At 38.7% G+C, this 14151-nt stretch overlaps 1 protein-coding gene across 1 annotated transcript in view; it reads left to right on the forward strand.

Moving 5' to 3' along the window:
• LOC121378304 (formin-like protein 5) overlaps positions 1-13792 on the forward strand; it is a 38680-nt gene extending 24888 nt beyond the window's left edge. Inside the window, exons 2-6 of the mRNA XM_041506412.1 lie at positions 4265-4373; positions 4894-5204; positions 5844-5874; positions 6905-6932; positions 8519-13792. Of these exons, the coding sequence (XP_041362346.1) occupies positions 4265-4373; positions 4894-5204; positions 5844-5874; positions 6905-6932; positions 8519-10021 (1982 nt within the window). The 3' untranslated portion in view covers positions 10022-13792. The remainder of the gene's footprint in view (positions 1-4264; positions 4374-4893; positions 5205-5843; positions 5875-6904; positions 6933-8518) is intronic.
• Positions 13793-14151: the final 359 nt, after the last annotated feature.

Here is a 14151-nt window from a genome sequence, read left to right on the forward strand (position 1 = left end):
TTCACGCCAGCCGTTGGATCCAGGGTGAATAGTTCCAACTGATTATCTCCAGACAGGATTTGAAACAGTTGGCTTATGAAATGCCAGATACATTTATAGGAGATTATACAATAAGAAAGAAATATTTAGTTGACTAGATTACTATTAATAACAAAGGACTGTTCCAAGCTAGCAACAAACACTATCACATTTCAGCTATCTGGGCTGCTTGTCCAGAACAGAAGGAAGGAAGGAAATGTTTTATTTAACGACGCACTCAACACATTTTATTTACGGTTATATAGCGCCAGACATATGGCTAAGGACCACACAGATATTGAGAGAGGCAATCCGCTGTTGCCATTTCATGGGCTACACTTTTCGATTAGCAACAATGGATCTTTTATATGCACAGTCCCACAGATTGGACAGTACATACCACGGTCTTTGTTACGCCAGTTGCGGAGCACTGGCTGGAACGAGAAATAGCCCAACAGGTTGTCCAGAACAGGGATTAATGGCTAGTTGTTAGTGGTCAGTGAGCAACTAACCATTAATTGCACCATACACCCGGGCCTGTGACTCCCCATTCACCCGGGCCTGTGACTCCCCATTCACCCGGGCCTGTGACTCCCCATTCACCCGGTCCTGTTTAAAATCTGTAACAAAGTAACCGATTCTTAGGCTCATTTTCTCATGACTTTGCTAAACAGCACCACGAAGCGTTAATGGGTAGGGTTTATTGGCGACAATAGCAACCCCACGGCCCACTATTATAGAAGAGGACTCGCTATCAAACGTAATCTATACTCCACGACACGACAAATGGGACGAGCGAAGTGTTTATGGGAGTCCGGTGATTAAATGCATTGAAATAACGAACATTCACTTGGAACAGAGTGGAGGATTCGAACCCCAAATCCTGTTAAAGTAGAGCTAAAAGGTAAATGGTTTTCAAAATTAAAAATATATATATATGTACATAAACTAGTAAAACAAATCAAATATAATCCATTAGCCGATGATTAATTAATCAATGTGCTCTAGTGGTTTCGTTAAACAAAACAAACTTAAACTTTTTTGTTTACACAACCCAGCCTTATATACAGTCCATTGTGTGGTTAAAATTCCATTCATTTCACTAGTCCGGTGTCCAATCCATATTGGGGTCAACATTCATACAGTTCTTCGCCCAGTGTCCAATTTGTCGTGCCATCAACCATCCTTTCAGTTCACTTGCTCGGTGTCCGATCCATGTTAATGTTAATAGATGTCGGGCTGTAAGGATATATGTGGCCTTTCATGATCTTTTAATCGCCAAACTCCCTGGAGACACGACGCCGAAATCAGTCAATGTATTGTATTGACTCTTCTACTGCCGGGTCATGATTTATGACGACCATAATGTAAGGAAGTAACATTGTTTACATATTGTAGGTAGTACCTTCTTGAGATTAACTTTATTGAGTTATGCTGAAAAAGAAAAAGAAAAAGATTAATTCTGAATGTGTGGCTGCATATTTGATGTCCAAGGATACAGACATTGTTTAATGTCCAAGGATACAGACATTGTTTAATGTATGTGTGTATGAGGTGTGTATATGTGTGTTTTTGTCTGTGCGTATATATGAGTCGTGTCGTGTGTGTGTGCGTGTGTGTGTGTGTGTGTGTGTGTGTGTGTGTGTGTGTTAATGAGGTATGTATGTGTAATATGAAGTATGTGTGTGTATGAGGTGTGTGTATGTGCGTGCGTGCGTGTGTGTGTGTGTGTGTGTGTGTGTGCGTATTTATTTATAATCACACAAAAAACTAGTGTCACACTTCCTGATCTCTGAAGTCTCGTTTTAATATCCACTTCGATCTTATAGCCTAACGCGGTGGCCTACTTTTTAAAATTTTGTCAGACATGAATTCTTTTAAGAAGGATCGCGGCCTCCTGGGCATATTGTATTTCTTGTAATACAGGGTATTGTTGAGAGTATACAATCTCGTCATTGTGGGAGAGCCTCATCCTGGTTAATTGCAAGGACCTGCACAAGCACACATCGTGACTAAATATTTTATTTATGGCTTCCCGGGGCGTGCAGTCGGAGAATAGATATGATTTTATTACAAACACATATTAGGCCTACTGACACAAAATACATGTGACTGTGCTACACACGGGGACAGGGTGGCATTGACAAGTTAAATATATCGAAGGTAATATATCTTCGTCGTCATAGAATATGAAGGGGAAAAAAGTGAGAGAGAGAGAGAGAGAGAGAGAGAGAGAGAGAGAGAGAGAGAGAGAGAGAGAGAGAGAGAGAGAGAGAGAGAGAGGGGGGGGGTGAAAGAGAGATCGACAGACAGACGAGGATAAACATAAAACAGAGGAATCGTTATTTTACTGTGAACTGCTAGAAGTGATTTCAATTTTGCTAGATTGAAGATTTCGATATTGTAAAAAAAATAAAAAACAAACAAAAATAACAAACAAAAATAACAAACAAAGATAATAAAGGACAAAACTATTCAGGATATATAGAATATACGAGCTGACATAAAAATTATTTTTCATGGATGCCTTTTATAGAAGGATTTGTTTATCAGGGACGGGACGTGACCCAGAGGTAAAGCGCTCACATGATGCGCTGATCCCTGCCGTTGGACCCATAGGGCCATTTCTCGTTCCAACCAGTGCACCACGACTGGTATATAAAAAGGCCGTGGTTTGTGCTATCCTGTCTGTGGGATGATGCATATAAAGACTGAGTTAAAATTACCAAATGTTTGACATCAAATAGTTTATGATTAATAAATGAATGTGTTCTAGTGGTGTCGTTAAACAAAACAAACTTTAACAAACTTTGTATATCTGCATCTATATTACTAGTAAATTCCCATCATTTGCCGTTGGGCACTAACGGAAAGCAAAAACATATTCATTGAGAAGGGCGTTTTGAAGCCCAAAATGTCTCAACTGCCCAAGATATCCGAATCAGGGTGTCACTTTGGTGAGTTGGAGACAAATCCTTCCACAGTAAAACAAAGACATACCAATATTCAGTTTGGTAATGATTCTGCGTTGTAATGTTAGAGACCAGTTTTGAGGTTATCCTTCTAAAATATAGTGAGAAGTCAATACCCCCTTGCCCCGCCACCCACGACAAACCCAATATCCCAACCGTAGACATCCGTGCACTTCAGTCTGTATGGTGACTGTGGCGGTGAAATGTATTAATTCTAGTTAAGTAGTACACACATAAATTTGCATGTAATTAGTTCTAGAAAATACATACCTCCCTGTTGGCAAACAAAGATGTTTAAAAGCATGGGTTAATAATACCGTATATTATGTATCCTAAAACTCGTTATACTGCAAATCAAAGAAGTAGGCCTATTTTAATGCGTGGGCAGTAAAGGAAATGCATGTTGGCTGTAGATACGTTTGCAAATGGTTTGGCTGTGCTGTAAGAATATGGAAATACTGTTTGAGATATAACACTTAGAATTATATGGACAGATCTTGCAACACGCTATTCAAGGCCGTACCTCGTGTGGATGCAAGGGAGCTGTTACCTCCAATAAAATATTATAAAGTTTCCCATTTAGTTTTTAAATGCCCGTTTTCTCCATTTGCGGCCTACTTCGTAATAAAACTCACTTAAGCAACATCATATCGTAGTTATAAGTCGTTTTGCATTGTACTGCGAGATCGCAAAGTTGCGATAGTTTAGTGAACTGGGATTCTGGCAAATATTCTCTGTTACTGTGCCATATTAATGCCACTCCACTTATTTTAGATTACTTTTGTTGTATCACGTTGTCAAAATTAGCCCCAGGGGCGGATATAGATATTTGAAAAACAACAAAACCGTTTAGTAAGGGAAGCGGTATGTCAAAAAGTGGGGGTTCATAAATCCTAATACGTAATTACTTAGTCCGTGATGCTTTTCGGCAACAGTAATCTGGGGTTCTGACTCACTCACTCTCTCTCTCTCTCTGTCTGTCTGTCTGTCTGTCTCTCTCTCTCTCTCTCTCTCTCTCTCTCTCTCTCTCTCTCTCTCTCTCTCTCTCTCTCTCTCTCTCTCTCTCTCTCTCTCTCTCTCTCAAAGGTAACGATTTTTCTTCCGGCTACAATGAAAAAAAGAAAGCAAAAAAGTTGTGAAAATGTCTGTTCAGGAATAAACCTGAATGCGTCTATGTTATACACAGCACAAATAAAAATGATAGTCGACGTTATGTATGACTGGATAGAAGAATCAATCATGTCTAATCATGTGGTTACTGTTTGTTCTTGTAGGAGTAATGGCGGAGGCCGACGCGCTCACTGGTGTCATCGCAGCAGGAGTTAGTGCGGGGGCATTATTCTTCCTTCTCTTCGTCATCATCACCGTCTACTGTCTTGTCAAGTGAGTTGTCTCCCTTCAATACTTTACCCGAAACAAAACATTCCACTGTTTAAACCGGCCTCGATGGTGTCGTGGTTAAGCCATCGGGCATAAGGCTGGTAGGTACAGGGTTCGCAGCCCGGTACCAGCTCCCACCCAGAGCGAGTTTTAACAACTCTATGGGTAGGTGTAATACCACTACACCGACTTCTCTCTCACTAATCACTAACCACTAACAACTAACCCACTGTCCTGGACAGACAGCCCAGATAGCTGAGGTGTTTGTCCAGGACAGCGTGCTTGAACCTTAATTGGATGTAAGCACGAAAATAAGTTGAAATGACGTGAAATGACTTTTAAAAGGTGAAATGTCATAAATGCCAATGCCACAGTTAGCTATTTTCGTATTTATTTATGATAACTCATTCTTATTATTGGTTATATTTTAAATAAATTAACATCAACTTTCTTTCCTTTTATTGGTGATATATTTATTTTATCCTTTTTGGATTTGATCTATATTCTATTAAAATGATTTCAGACAATCCAGAAAAGGCAAGAAAGAAAAGAAATTAATCAAAGCCTCAGCCAATGGCCACATCCGACAGAAACCTCGCATGGCCCCAGCCCAGCTACAGTATCACGCAAACCCTGTGTTCCACACACAGGGCCCGCCCATCAGGACTCGTCCGCCAATCACGTTCTACACGGTCAGGCACGGAATGAGGGGCCTCTCCCAACCCAGTATCTTCGATCCACAGTCGCCATATTTATTTCAGCCACCAATGGGATTGCAGCCTTTCATTTTGATGGGTGATGAGACGATTTCAAAGAGGTCGAAAGGTTACATAAGTAAGTGTTGACGAAAGGTTAAAATGTTCACTATGGCAGATGACCTACTGAATATAACTCAAAATATTGCCTAAAAATCTACGTATTAAAAAACAAATTCACAAAAATAAATTCTTATAGTGGAGAACGAATCTCGCAGTTTGAACATCAAATGGCCAATTAATACAGTTTTACATGATTTAAACGAGAGATTGCGTCCAAATGATATCAAAGAATAACGTGTTACCAGAAGTAAAACAGTGAATTACAAACATATACTCGAGATTATAGCTTTAAGAATCGCATTTGGAGAGCAATCCGAAAAAAGAGCGAACACGGCGTTTATTAATACTGTAGCTGTGTTTGTATTTTGCATTAGTAATAGTTAAATATATAAACTGATGAATTATTAAAATTCAGTTATGTTTATTATTGAAAAGAGAAACTAGCGTTCTATAATATTATACATACATGTATTATTATAAGAAAATTATATATGAAAAACGAATATGGTATGTATTTTGTAAATTATGCAACAAAGGAAAATGCCATACATACCTAATGACATCTTGTGTATATTGTTAAATTTGTTTGTTTATAGCATATTGTGATCATTTGGATAACGGCCAACGTATTATCTTTCTAAAATTATTTTTTCAGGTAACGGGGCTCCAAACGGAGTAATAATAAGGTACGTCCATCTTGTAATCAATTATATGCGGATCCAAGGTTAGGATGCTCACTCTCTTATCAAAATTTCAAAGTGGGTAAGGGATCTTGTTTGGAATGTCGCATTTGTGTACGGCAGTTTAGTCTTTTGTGGAATACCATATTTGAAGTTGTATCCTTTCCCTAGAAAACTCGTGCATGTGTCCCTGGTCTTCCACACGACGAAAGGTACAGGATTTCACGTCAAGTCAAGTCAAGTCAAGTCAAGTGTTTTAGCGTGCACGTTCAGAGCAAGTCGTTATAGCACACGCCTATCGTTGGACCATGATCAGCTCCTTCGTCCAAGACAGGGACAGGATTTTAGGTCAGGACATAGGGCTTAACGTGCACATTCAGAGCACGCAGGTGTCGAATTACGCTGGCTCAGGACTTCGTTCAGGAAAGGAAAGACAGGTCAAAGGGAGATAACTACCTGGTTTGTTGTGGGAGGCAACTCTTAAGTCCAATATATGTCTGCGGATTTCTTTCAAAATAAGTATATACACAGTCGGCTTTGATCTAATAGGAATGTAGACTGTGTATATGTGTGTGCGTGCGTGAATGTGCGTACATGCACGCACACATTGTTGCCTTGTTAGGAATATTTATAATCAAGGGTAATATTTATAATCAAGGGTTCGATGAATATATTAGTTAAACGAGCCACCAAAGTGAGCACTAGAATTGATATCGAATATTTCTGTCTCTGTAAAGCTATAATTCATATTATATATATTTAATAGTTTTACAGTCATTGGACATAAATATAAACTAGATAAATAATTTTTAAAATAAATAAAAATATAAAATAAACATATATAAAGACAAACATATATTATTCGATGTAACCAGAATCATGAGAATATGGTCTCTTAGACAGTTGACTACTTAATAAGGTCACTCTGTATTACATGACTCAGATTATAAAGATGGCCTCATAAGATGACTGTTTAATAGAGGTGGCCACTCGAGCAGGTTTGAATTTTTCTTTAAATATATTTTTTCTTTTTCAGGGAAGTTGACGAGAGTGATGATGACAGGGTAAGTTGTTTTCATTTTGCTTTTGTTTATTATTTATTTATTTATTTATTTTAATGAAGACATTTAATCACTGATTACAGACCAGTACCTAGCTGGAAAAGGCAATGGTCAATTACCCTCCCATTAAAATGTTTCGTTTAAAAGTTGCGTTTTAAATTTTAAATGACCCTACATTACTGTGCAATGATTTGTTTTTCTTTTATACTGTCCAACACCCTAGACCATCATTTGCACTTATTAGCTAAGTATGACCCTGTATACAATCTGACTGAAATAAAGTTAAAGATAATTTTGTTTAACAACACAACTAGAACACATTGATTAATCAATCATAGGTTACTGGATGTTAATTATTTGATAATTCTAAAATGTTGTCTTCAGAGGAAACCCGTTAGAATTTTTCATTAACAGCAAAGAATCTTTGATATAGACTTTGCTAAAGACAAGACATCACATACCACTTTGATATATCCGTCGTAGGGCACTGATTGGGACGGGGAAAAAATCTAGTCCGAACGGACATAGAAAGTGTGGTTCTATCTATGACTGAAAATGGTTACATTACACTACTAGTATATATAGCTGGTATTCAAAACTAGTGGCACCATGTTTCAGTCGTTTCTCAACCGCAATAAGTGCAACAAATGGACACACAAACCAAAAATAGCTGAGGTGAGTGCCCAGGATAGCGTACTTGTATCTTAATTGGATATAAGCACGCAAATAAGTTGATATGAAATGATCACCACTTCGTTTTGGATAATTTCATTCATGATGTGTTTATACCCACCAAGTTGCGACCCCCATTCCAAAACTTTCTCTGATGGACAGATTATGTGTAGCTTATTCTCTAGCCAAGTCGTGTTTACTTCAGAGAATAGAGGTAGAGCACGCCGAGTGTTAAAAACGGTCAACTTCGACTACCAAAGGGTTGTTAGGTATTATTTTACTTTGCCTAACGTCCCTTCGACTGACTTGTGCAGATATACGATGCTTATATGGCACTACGGTTTTGTCGTTCAGATTTCTTAAATCTGATGCCGCTGGACAGAGGTGTTACGTTTTTTCTTGTAGTATATTTTCTTTCTCTTTTTTTTCTTCTTTTCTTTCTTTCTTTCGTTTTTTTTTTTCGTTTTTTTTTTTAAATCTTCTTGAAGCGAATTTGCTAATCATTTACATGTAACTTTAATGATTCATGTAAACTCGACAAGGGTCAGACTAAAGATCTATGAATTCAGATTTAGGAAATTAGGAAAATATGTGCATTTTAGATACCTTAATGTGGTCGTCGGAAATTTAAAGTTTTTAAAACTATGCACGCTCAAGCCCTATTCTCCTTATAAACAGAAAAGGACTAGAGAACATTCAAGCTACGACCTGTGTTATTTATCATTAGCCAAAGTAATGTTGGTAAATGACACCACCGTGAATTTTGTATTCGACATCCAACAGCCGATAATTAATAAATCAATGTGCTCTAGTAGTGTCGTTAAATAAAACATATTTAATACTTTATCAACTCTTATGTAAACTATAGACGTGATAATAACAAATTCTAATTTTATTTTAAATATTCTTTTAAACAGGCATCGTCAGAAACAGAAAAAAGACACAGACGACGCTACGAGCCCAAACGAGATCACGGGAAGTCTCGAGGGAGAGAGCACCACCATTCGAGGTCACACGAGCGATCGAGGTCACACGAGTCTCAGAGCAGACGATCTAGATCTCGAGAGCGGGCCAGCTCGACGGAGCAGAGTCACCGCTCCTCGGTGAGATCTAGCGAGGCAGCCGTGACGGCCGTGCCCGGAGACATCATCCTGGCGCCGGCAGAATCTGAGGTGCCCAACAGAAGACAGCCTTCGAAAGTCGAGACAGGCACCGTCGTCACCAATGACACCCACAAGACGAGTGAAGTAAGTCTTGTGAGTTCCACAGGCTTTGATGCCGACAATGCGGAAAAATCGGCATTCAAAACGTATGTTCCCGAAGTGATTCAACCGGGTACAACCACTATTACGACCATTTCAGACTATCCATCAAACCCGATTCCAACGTCGAGTCTGAATTTTGCATATCCGGCCAAAACTACAGTGACGTCGCAAAATTCTTATACGTCGCAGGAGAGAGAGCATGATTTGGAGTTCAGTCAAAGTTCTTCAGAGTTCCCCACGGAAACTCCATCTGCAGATTTTCTGTTTAAAAGTACAGCATCTTCTGTGTACCCTGCTGAAAGTGTGTACCCTGCTAAAATTCCTTCAGCTGACTACTTAATTGACGGTCACGGTTCGTCAGAGTTTCACGTCGACACCCCATCAGCAGACTACGGAGGTTCTTCAACATACACATATACCAGAGAACTGCCTCTGGTGACGCCTAAGGAAGATTATCAAAGTCCAATGGATGAACAAGCATCTGTGGACTTCGCCTTCCGTTTCACAGATTTGGAGTACGGGAGCAAAGAAGACAAACTTAATGAGTATGATGACCATCCTAGCGACAGATTCAGCTTCAGACCGCCGACTCCTCCATTTGATGCAGAAGCGTCCACGTCTTCGCTGAATCATCAATTACCACCACCACCTCCTCCACCTCCTCCTCCTCCTCCCTTACCCACATCCTTCTCGAATGCCAAGTACAGGCCTCCGACCCCGCCACCGGGGAAACTCAGAGGCTTACCAGACACATCACTATCTACTACGCTCTCGGTGGAGGACGGGAGGAAAAAGATTCTGGGCCACAACCAGTCGCCGAGTAAAAACGCTGTCATAGAAGAGCTGAAACGCAGACGACAGAGAACGTCTGACGACGAGTCAGAGTCTTCGTCCTCGCCGGTGATGAAACCACGCGCGTCTTGGATGACAGAGGACTTTCCGAGTTCTCCCGAATCCACGAGCTCTCAAACCAGGGCAGTGCAGTTCACGGCTTCTCCTCCGGAAATCATTCCGCCAAATGAAGTGGAGAGTCCTACGACTGAGGGAGAGTATTACAGTTCCTTCATACCACCTCCTCCTGAACCACCGTCGCCCCCTGCCCCGCCACCTCTTCCCCCAGCGCAACAGGCATTTCCCTTTCATATCAGACTATAACGTGAGACATTCAGTTCTGAAGACTGTCGTTCAACAGTGCTGTGAGAAATATGAAAACAATAATACATAGTTGTAAATACATAATACTTCTATAACACTGGAGATCATGAATAGAAATCAACGCGTTCAAATTATAATGTGTTATAATCACTGTCTGCCTGAAGGTTACCCTCTGGATTACTAAACGCCAGATGAAGCACTATGTATTCAAATCAACATTTAGATACATATGCAATAGTTTTATCGAACGTTGTGTATATTCTCTTTATATGACACAGATGACGTCACACTTTAATTTGACGATAAACATTTCTTACCAATTTGTGCGTTTCTCTTCAGATTCAGTTATAGATTCATTTAGTATGAGGTTCGCTTTCAAACAATTACGTACGATGTCGATAAATCGATACAGTATGGAGGATTGTTACTAGTATATTATATTTTAGCTATCTATTTTCGGGGTGGGATCTAGCTCAGTCGGTAGAGCGCTCGCGTGAGATGCTTTAGTGGGAGGAACGAACTCTCTCGGTGGACCCATTCTCGGATTAGGTTTCTCCCGTCCCAGCCATTGATCCACAACTGGCATATCAAAACCCGTGGTATGGCTGTGTCTGGGGAAAATGCACATAAACGATCGCTTACAGCGAATTGAAAAATGTAGCGAGTTTTCTCTGAAGACTACGAGTCAGAATTACCGAATGTTTGACATCCAATAGCCAATGATTAATCAACGTTCTTTAGTGATGCCATTGAACTGAACGAACTTTTATCTATCCATTTTCATTCAACATCGCACTATGCTTTAAAACATGTGGTCAAATTTCCACTAATAATCTTAAAACAATAAATCAACCAGAAACAATTTCCCCTCTGTTTGGTGTATTATGTCATTGGTTTAAAAGCATACGAACAAAAATGGAAAACCAATGGTATGTATATTATATGATTATATTATATGATCGTAGGTAATGTTTTGTAAGTTAAACTGATTACCCAATGGATCATTACTTGAAATTAACAAAAATCATCAACAGATGAAAAAATCAGCGGTTGTCAGCCAGGATACATCAAAATATATTTATTGATATGATGGTTGCTCAGTGATATGTAGTACACGGTTGTTGTTTTTTTAATTTAGAATACTTATACTTAAGTCTATTTGGTGAGGCCATGATCACGTATTATATTTTCCAGGCGCATCCCAAGCTAGACTTCAAATGTAGCCAATTTTGACATAAAACAAGAGTTTTCAAACAAATATCAGTCAAACTGAAATTAGATCTTACCGATCTCCACCATTAGATCTGACCAAATCCCGTGTTATCCCCTGTCTAGACGAATCTTCATTCAAACAAAAACACCAGTGATTTACTATCCTTGGCAATATAGGTGAACATGTTGCAAATACTACGGCCTTTGATATACCAGTCGTTGGGCAGTGGTTGGGGTGGGGAAAATACCAAATCAGAGAATGGGTCCATCGAGGGACTTCAGTCCTACAACCGCAGCGAATCAGGCGAGCAGTCTACAGACAGAGAGCTAGAGTAGACCCTCCCCTGTACAAGCGTAACGACTGTTGGAATCTGCACACGAAACGACAGTGACTAATGTCAGATCAACTAACATGACCGAGTGTCAGTAAGATCTGACTGTAAATACCTTTGTACAAAAATGTATTCATAGCCTTGTATTTAAATATGGAGAATGAACGCGTTATTGATATTTGTGTCAATACAGTCAATGCAAATTCGAAGCACGTATAACAGTGGCGGATTTAAGGGTGAGGGCGGGCCATAATTGTGCAAACGTTATATGTTTTTTTTTTAAAGATATATATTTATTTTTACTTTGGAGATTCGGAGGAATCCTTTGGGGAACATGTCATCCCCCCCCCCCCCCTCCCACCCCTCCATGGATTGTCTGTATCCGAAATTGTATAATGTGTTAAAATGCCAGTGAAATAATACCCACTGATAACCAAAACACGTGTTTATATATAAAATAAAAAAGTAACATACTTCTAGAAAAACGTTCAAAATGTATCATTTGGGGCCACAAGTCTTAACATTTAATCTGTATCAGGGCCAGACGAATCTAGTTTCGTTACATGCAAAGCTCAAACAATACACTTTTCTGACAATCAGTTTCTCAAACAGTTAAAGCATTGTACAACTATTCAGATTAAGAAATTGGTGCTATCCAGGCCGACATGCGGAAGACTAATATTAAATGCAAAAAAATAGAATGATTAGTTTAAATGTACACAGACAAAAATTGAGTTTAGTTTATTTCAGTACAAGCGGTCTAGAACTTCTTTTCAGTTCCTAGCATTTGCTTACAGATGGATATATCAGAAGCAGAAGTTGCACCCTGTTTCATAGAATGAATATAGAGCACTGACACGGATTAATTATAAACAGACACTCATCCCTTGTAACACAAACTTATTCAACAAAAATAATTCGTGTATTTTAATGTTATGAATTTGTACCTTCTCCAACTAACCCACAACAACAACATATTATTATTATTATTATTATTAGTAGTAGTAGTAGTATTTTAAAAATGAAGATTGTCCATTGTAGCTGTTTCATATACATAGCTTTATTTGACACCCAATAGCCAATGGAGTTATAAAGTGTTCCATTTGTAGCTTCTCGATAGTCAAAAGTTATGTGACAATTGCAGACTGCAGACTACTGGCTTTATTGTACAACTTAAACTCTGTATATATTGTTGAACCGAAATATTATTTCAGTATATCATCTGCAGTCTGCACTTGCCACTCGGCCATGTCCGACTGTATTGCCCTGTCATCGAGAAAAAGATACACGTTATATGTTTTAGATTTCACGACATCATTGCATTTATTTGTTTGATTGCATATAACTGCATAATACTGATAATATACTTTTGGCAAAGATAATCCAGCGAAGATGTAACAGGTGTAATGATAGATCCCTTCATATTGGATTCATGCTTATTAGCTCCTTTCTCGGTATCTGATTTTGGTGGATTTTGGATATAATGTTCAGTGGGGTCATCTTAACAATATAAAACAAAAAAAACCTTCTGTTGTAATTTGTTCTAGGTTCACCTAAATTTCGGCTTAGATTTACTGGACTAATATCAGAATCTGATATTTGGTCATGGCAGGGTTTTTCCTGTGTTTTTTTAACAACAATATACGCAAGACATCATACTGGAAATAACACAATCTTTGAGCTGTTTCAGTAATGACCAGTCATAATATACCCCCGTGTGGCCATTCCTGGAATAGCTTCGACTCGTCCGCTCTTCCTAACAAAACTAATATATTAATGTACGTTTATGTTGATATAGGCATATAGGCATACACGTCTTTTACATTGTAATCATACAATCTCAGCTTAACGAGAGTAGTACAGCCATGACTGCTGATCAAATCTTGATACACTTAAGCCTTGGGTTAACTTCGTTTTTTGTTTTTGTTTTGTTTTGTTTTGTTTTTGTGGGTTTGTTTTTTGTTTTTGTGTTTGTTTGTTTGTTTGTTGTTTTTGTTATTTGTTTGTTTTTTGTTGGGTTTGTTTTGTTTTTTTTGTTTTTTTTTTGGGGGGGGGGGGGTTTAATGTTTTTTGTGGGGTTTTTTAATTAATGTTAAATACGCATATCTTATATCTTCTTAATCGTTTTATAACACTTTTCGTTATGCCTGTAAATTGTTGTTATATATGTGTGTCAACTGACGAGCTGTAAACGCTCAAAGTTAATAAAGAATTGAATTGAAATGGTCATGCAAATAACAAGATGCTACAAACCAATGTATGATGGAGTTACAGTTCTATCTAGTATCTCATGAACTTGTTCATGCGTGTCTGTTGCGAGTTATTAATTGTGTTACCAAAAACTCCTTTACTCCACATCCATTCATACATCTGAACGGAGAAACCATCCATGGTCCGGTGAAAGTTCAAACCAATGCTGCACGACTGGTATATTAAAGGCCGTGGAAGGTGCTGTCTTGTCTGTAGGAAAGTGCGCATAAAAGATACCTTGCTACTAATAGGAAAAATGTTGCGGGTTTTCTCCAAGATTATACATCAGAATTACCAAATTATTGTAAGTTGCCCCACCCTATCCCACACAAAATG

Source organism: Gigantopelta aegis, chromosome 8 (genome assembly GCF_016097555.1).
Source record: "Gigantopelta aegis isolate Gae_Host chromosome 8, Gae_host_genome, whole genome shotgun sequence".
NCBI lineage: Eukaryota > Metazoa > Mollusca > Gastropoda > Neomphalida > Peltospiridae > Gigantopelta > Gigantopelta aegis.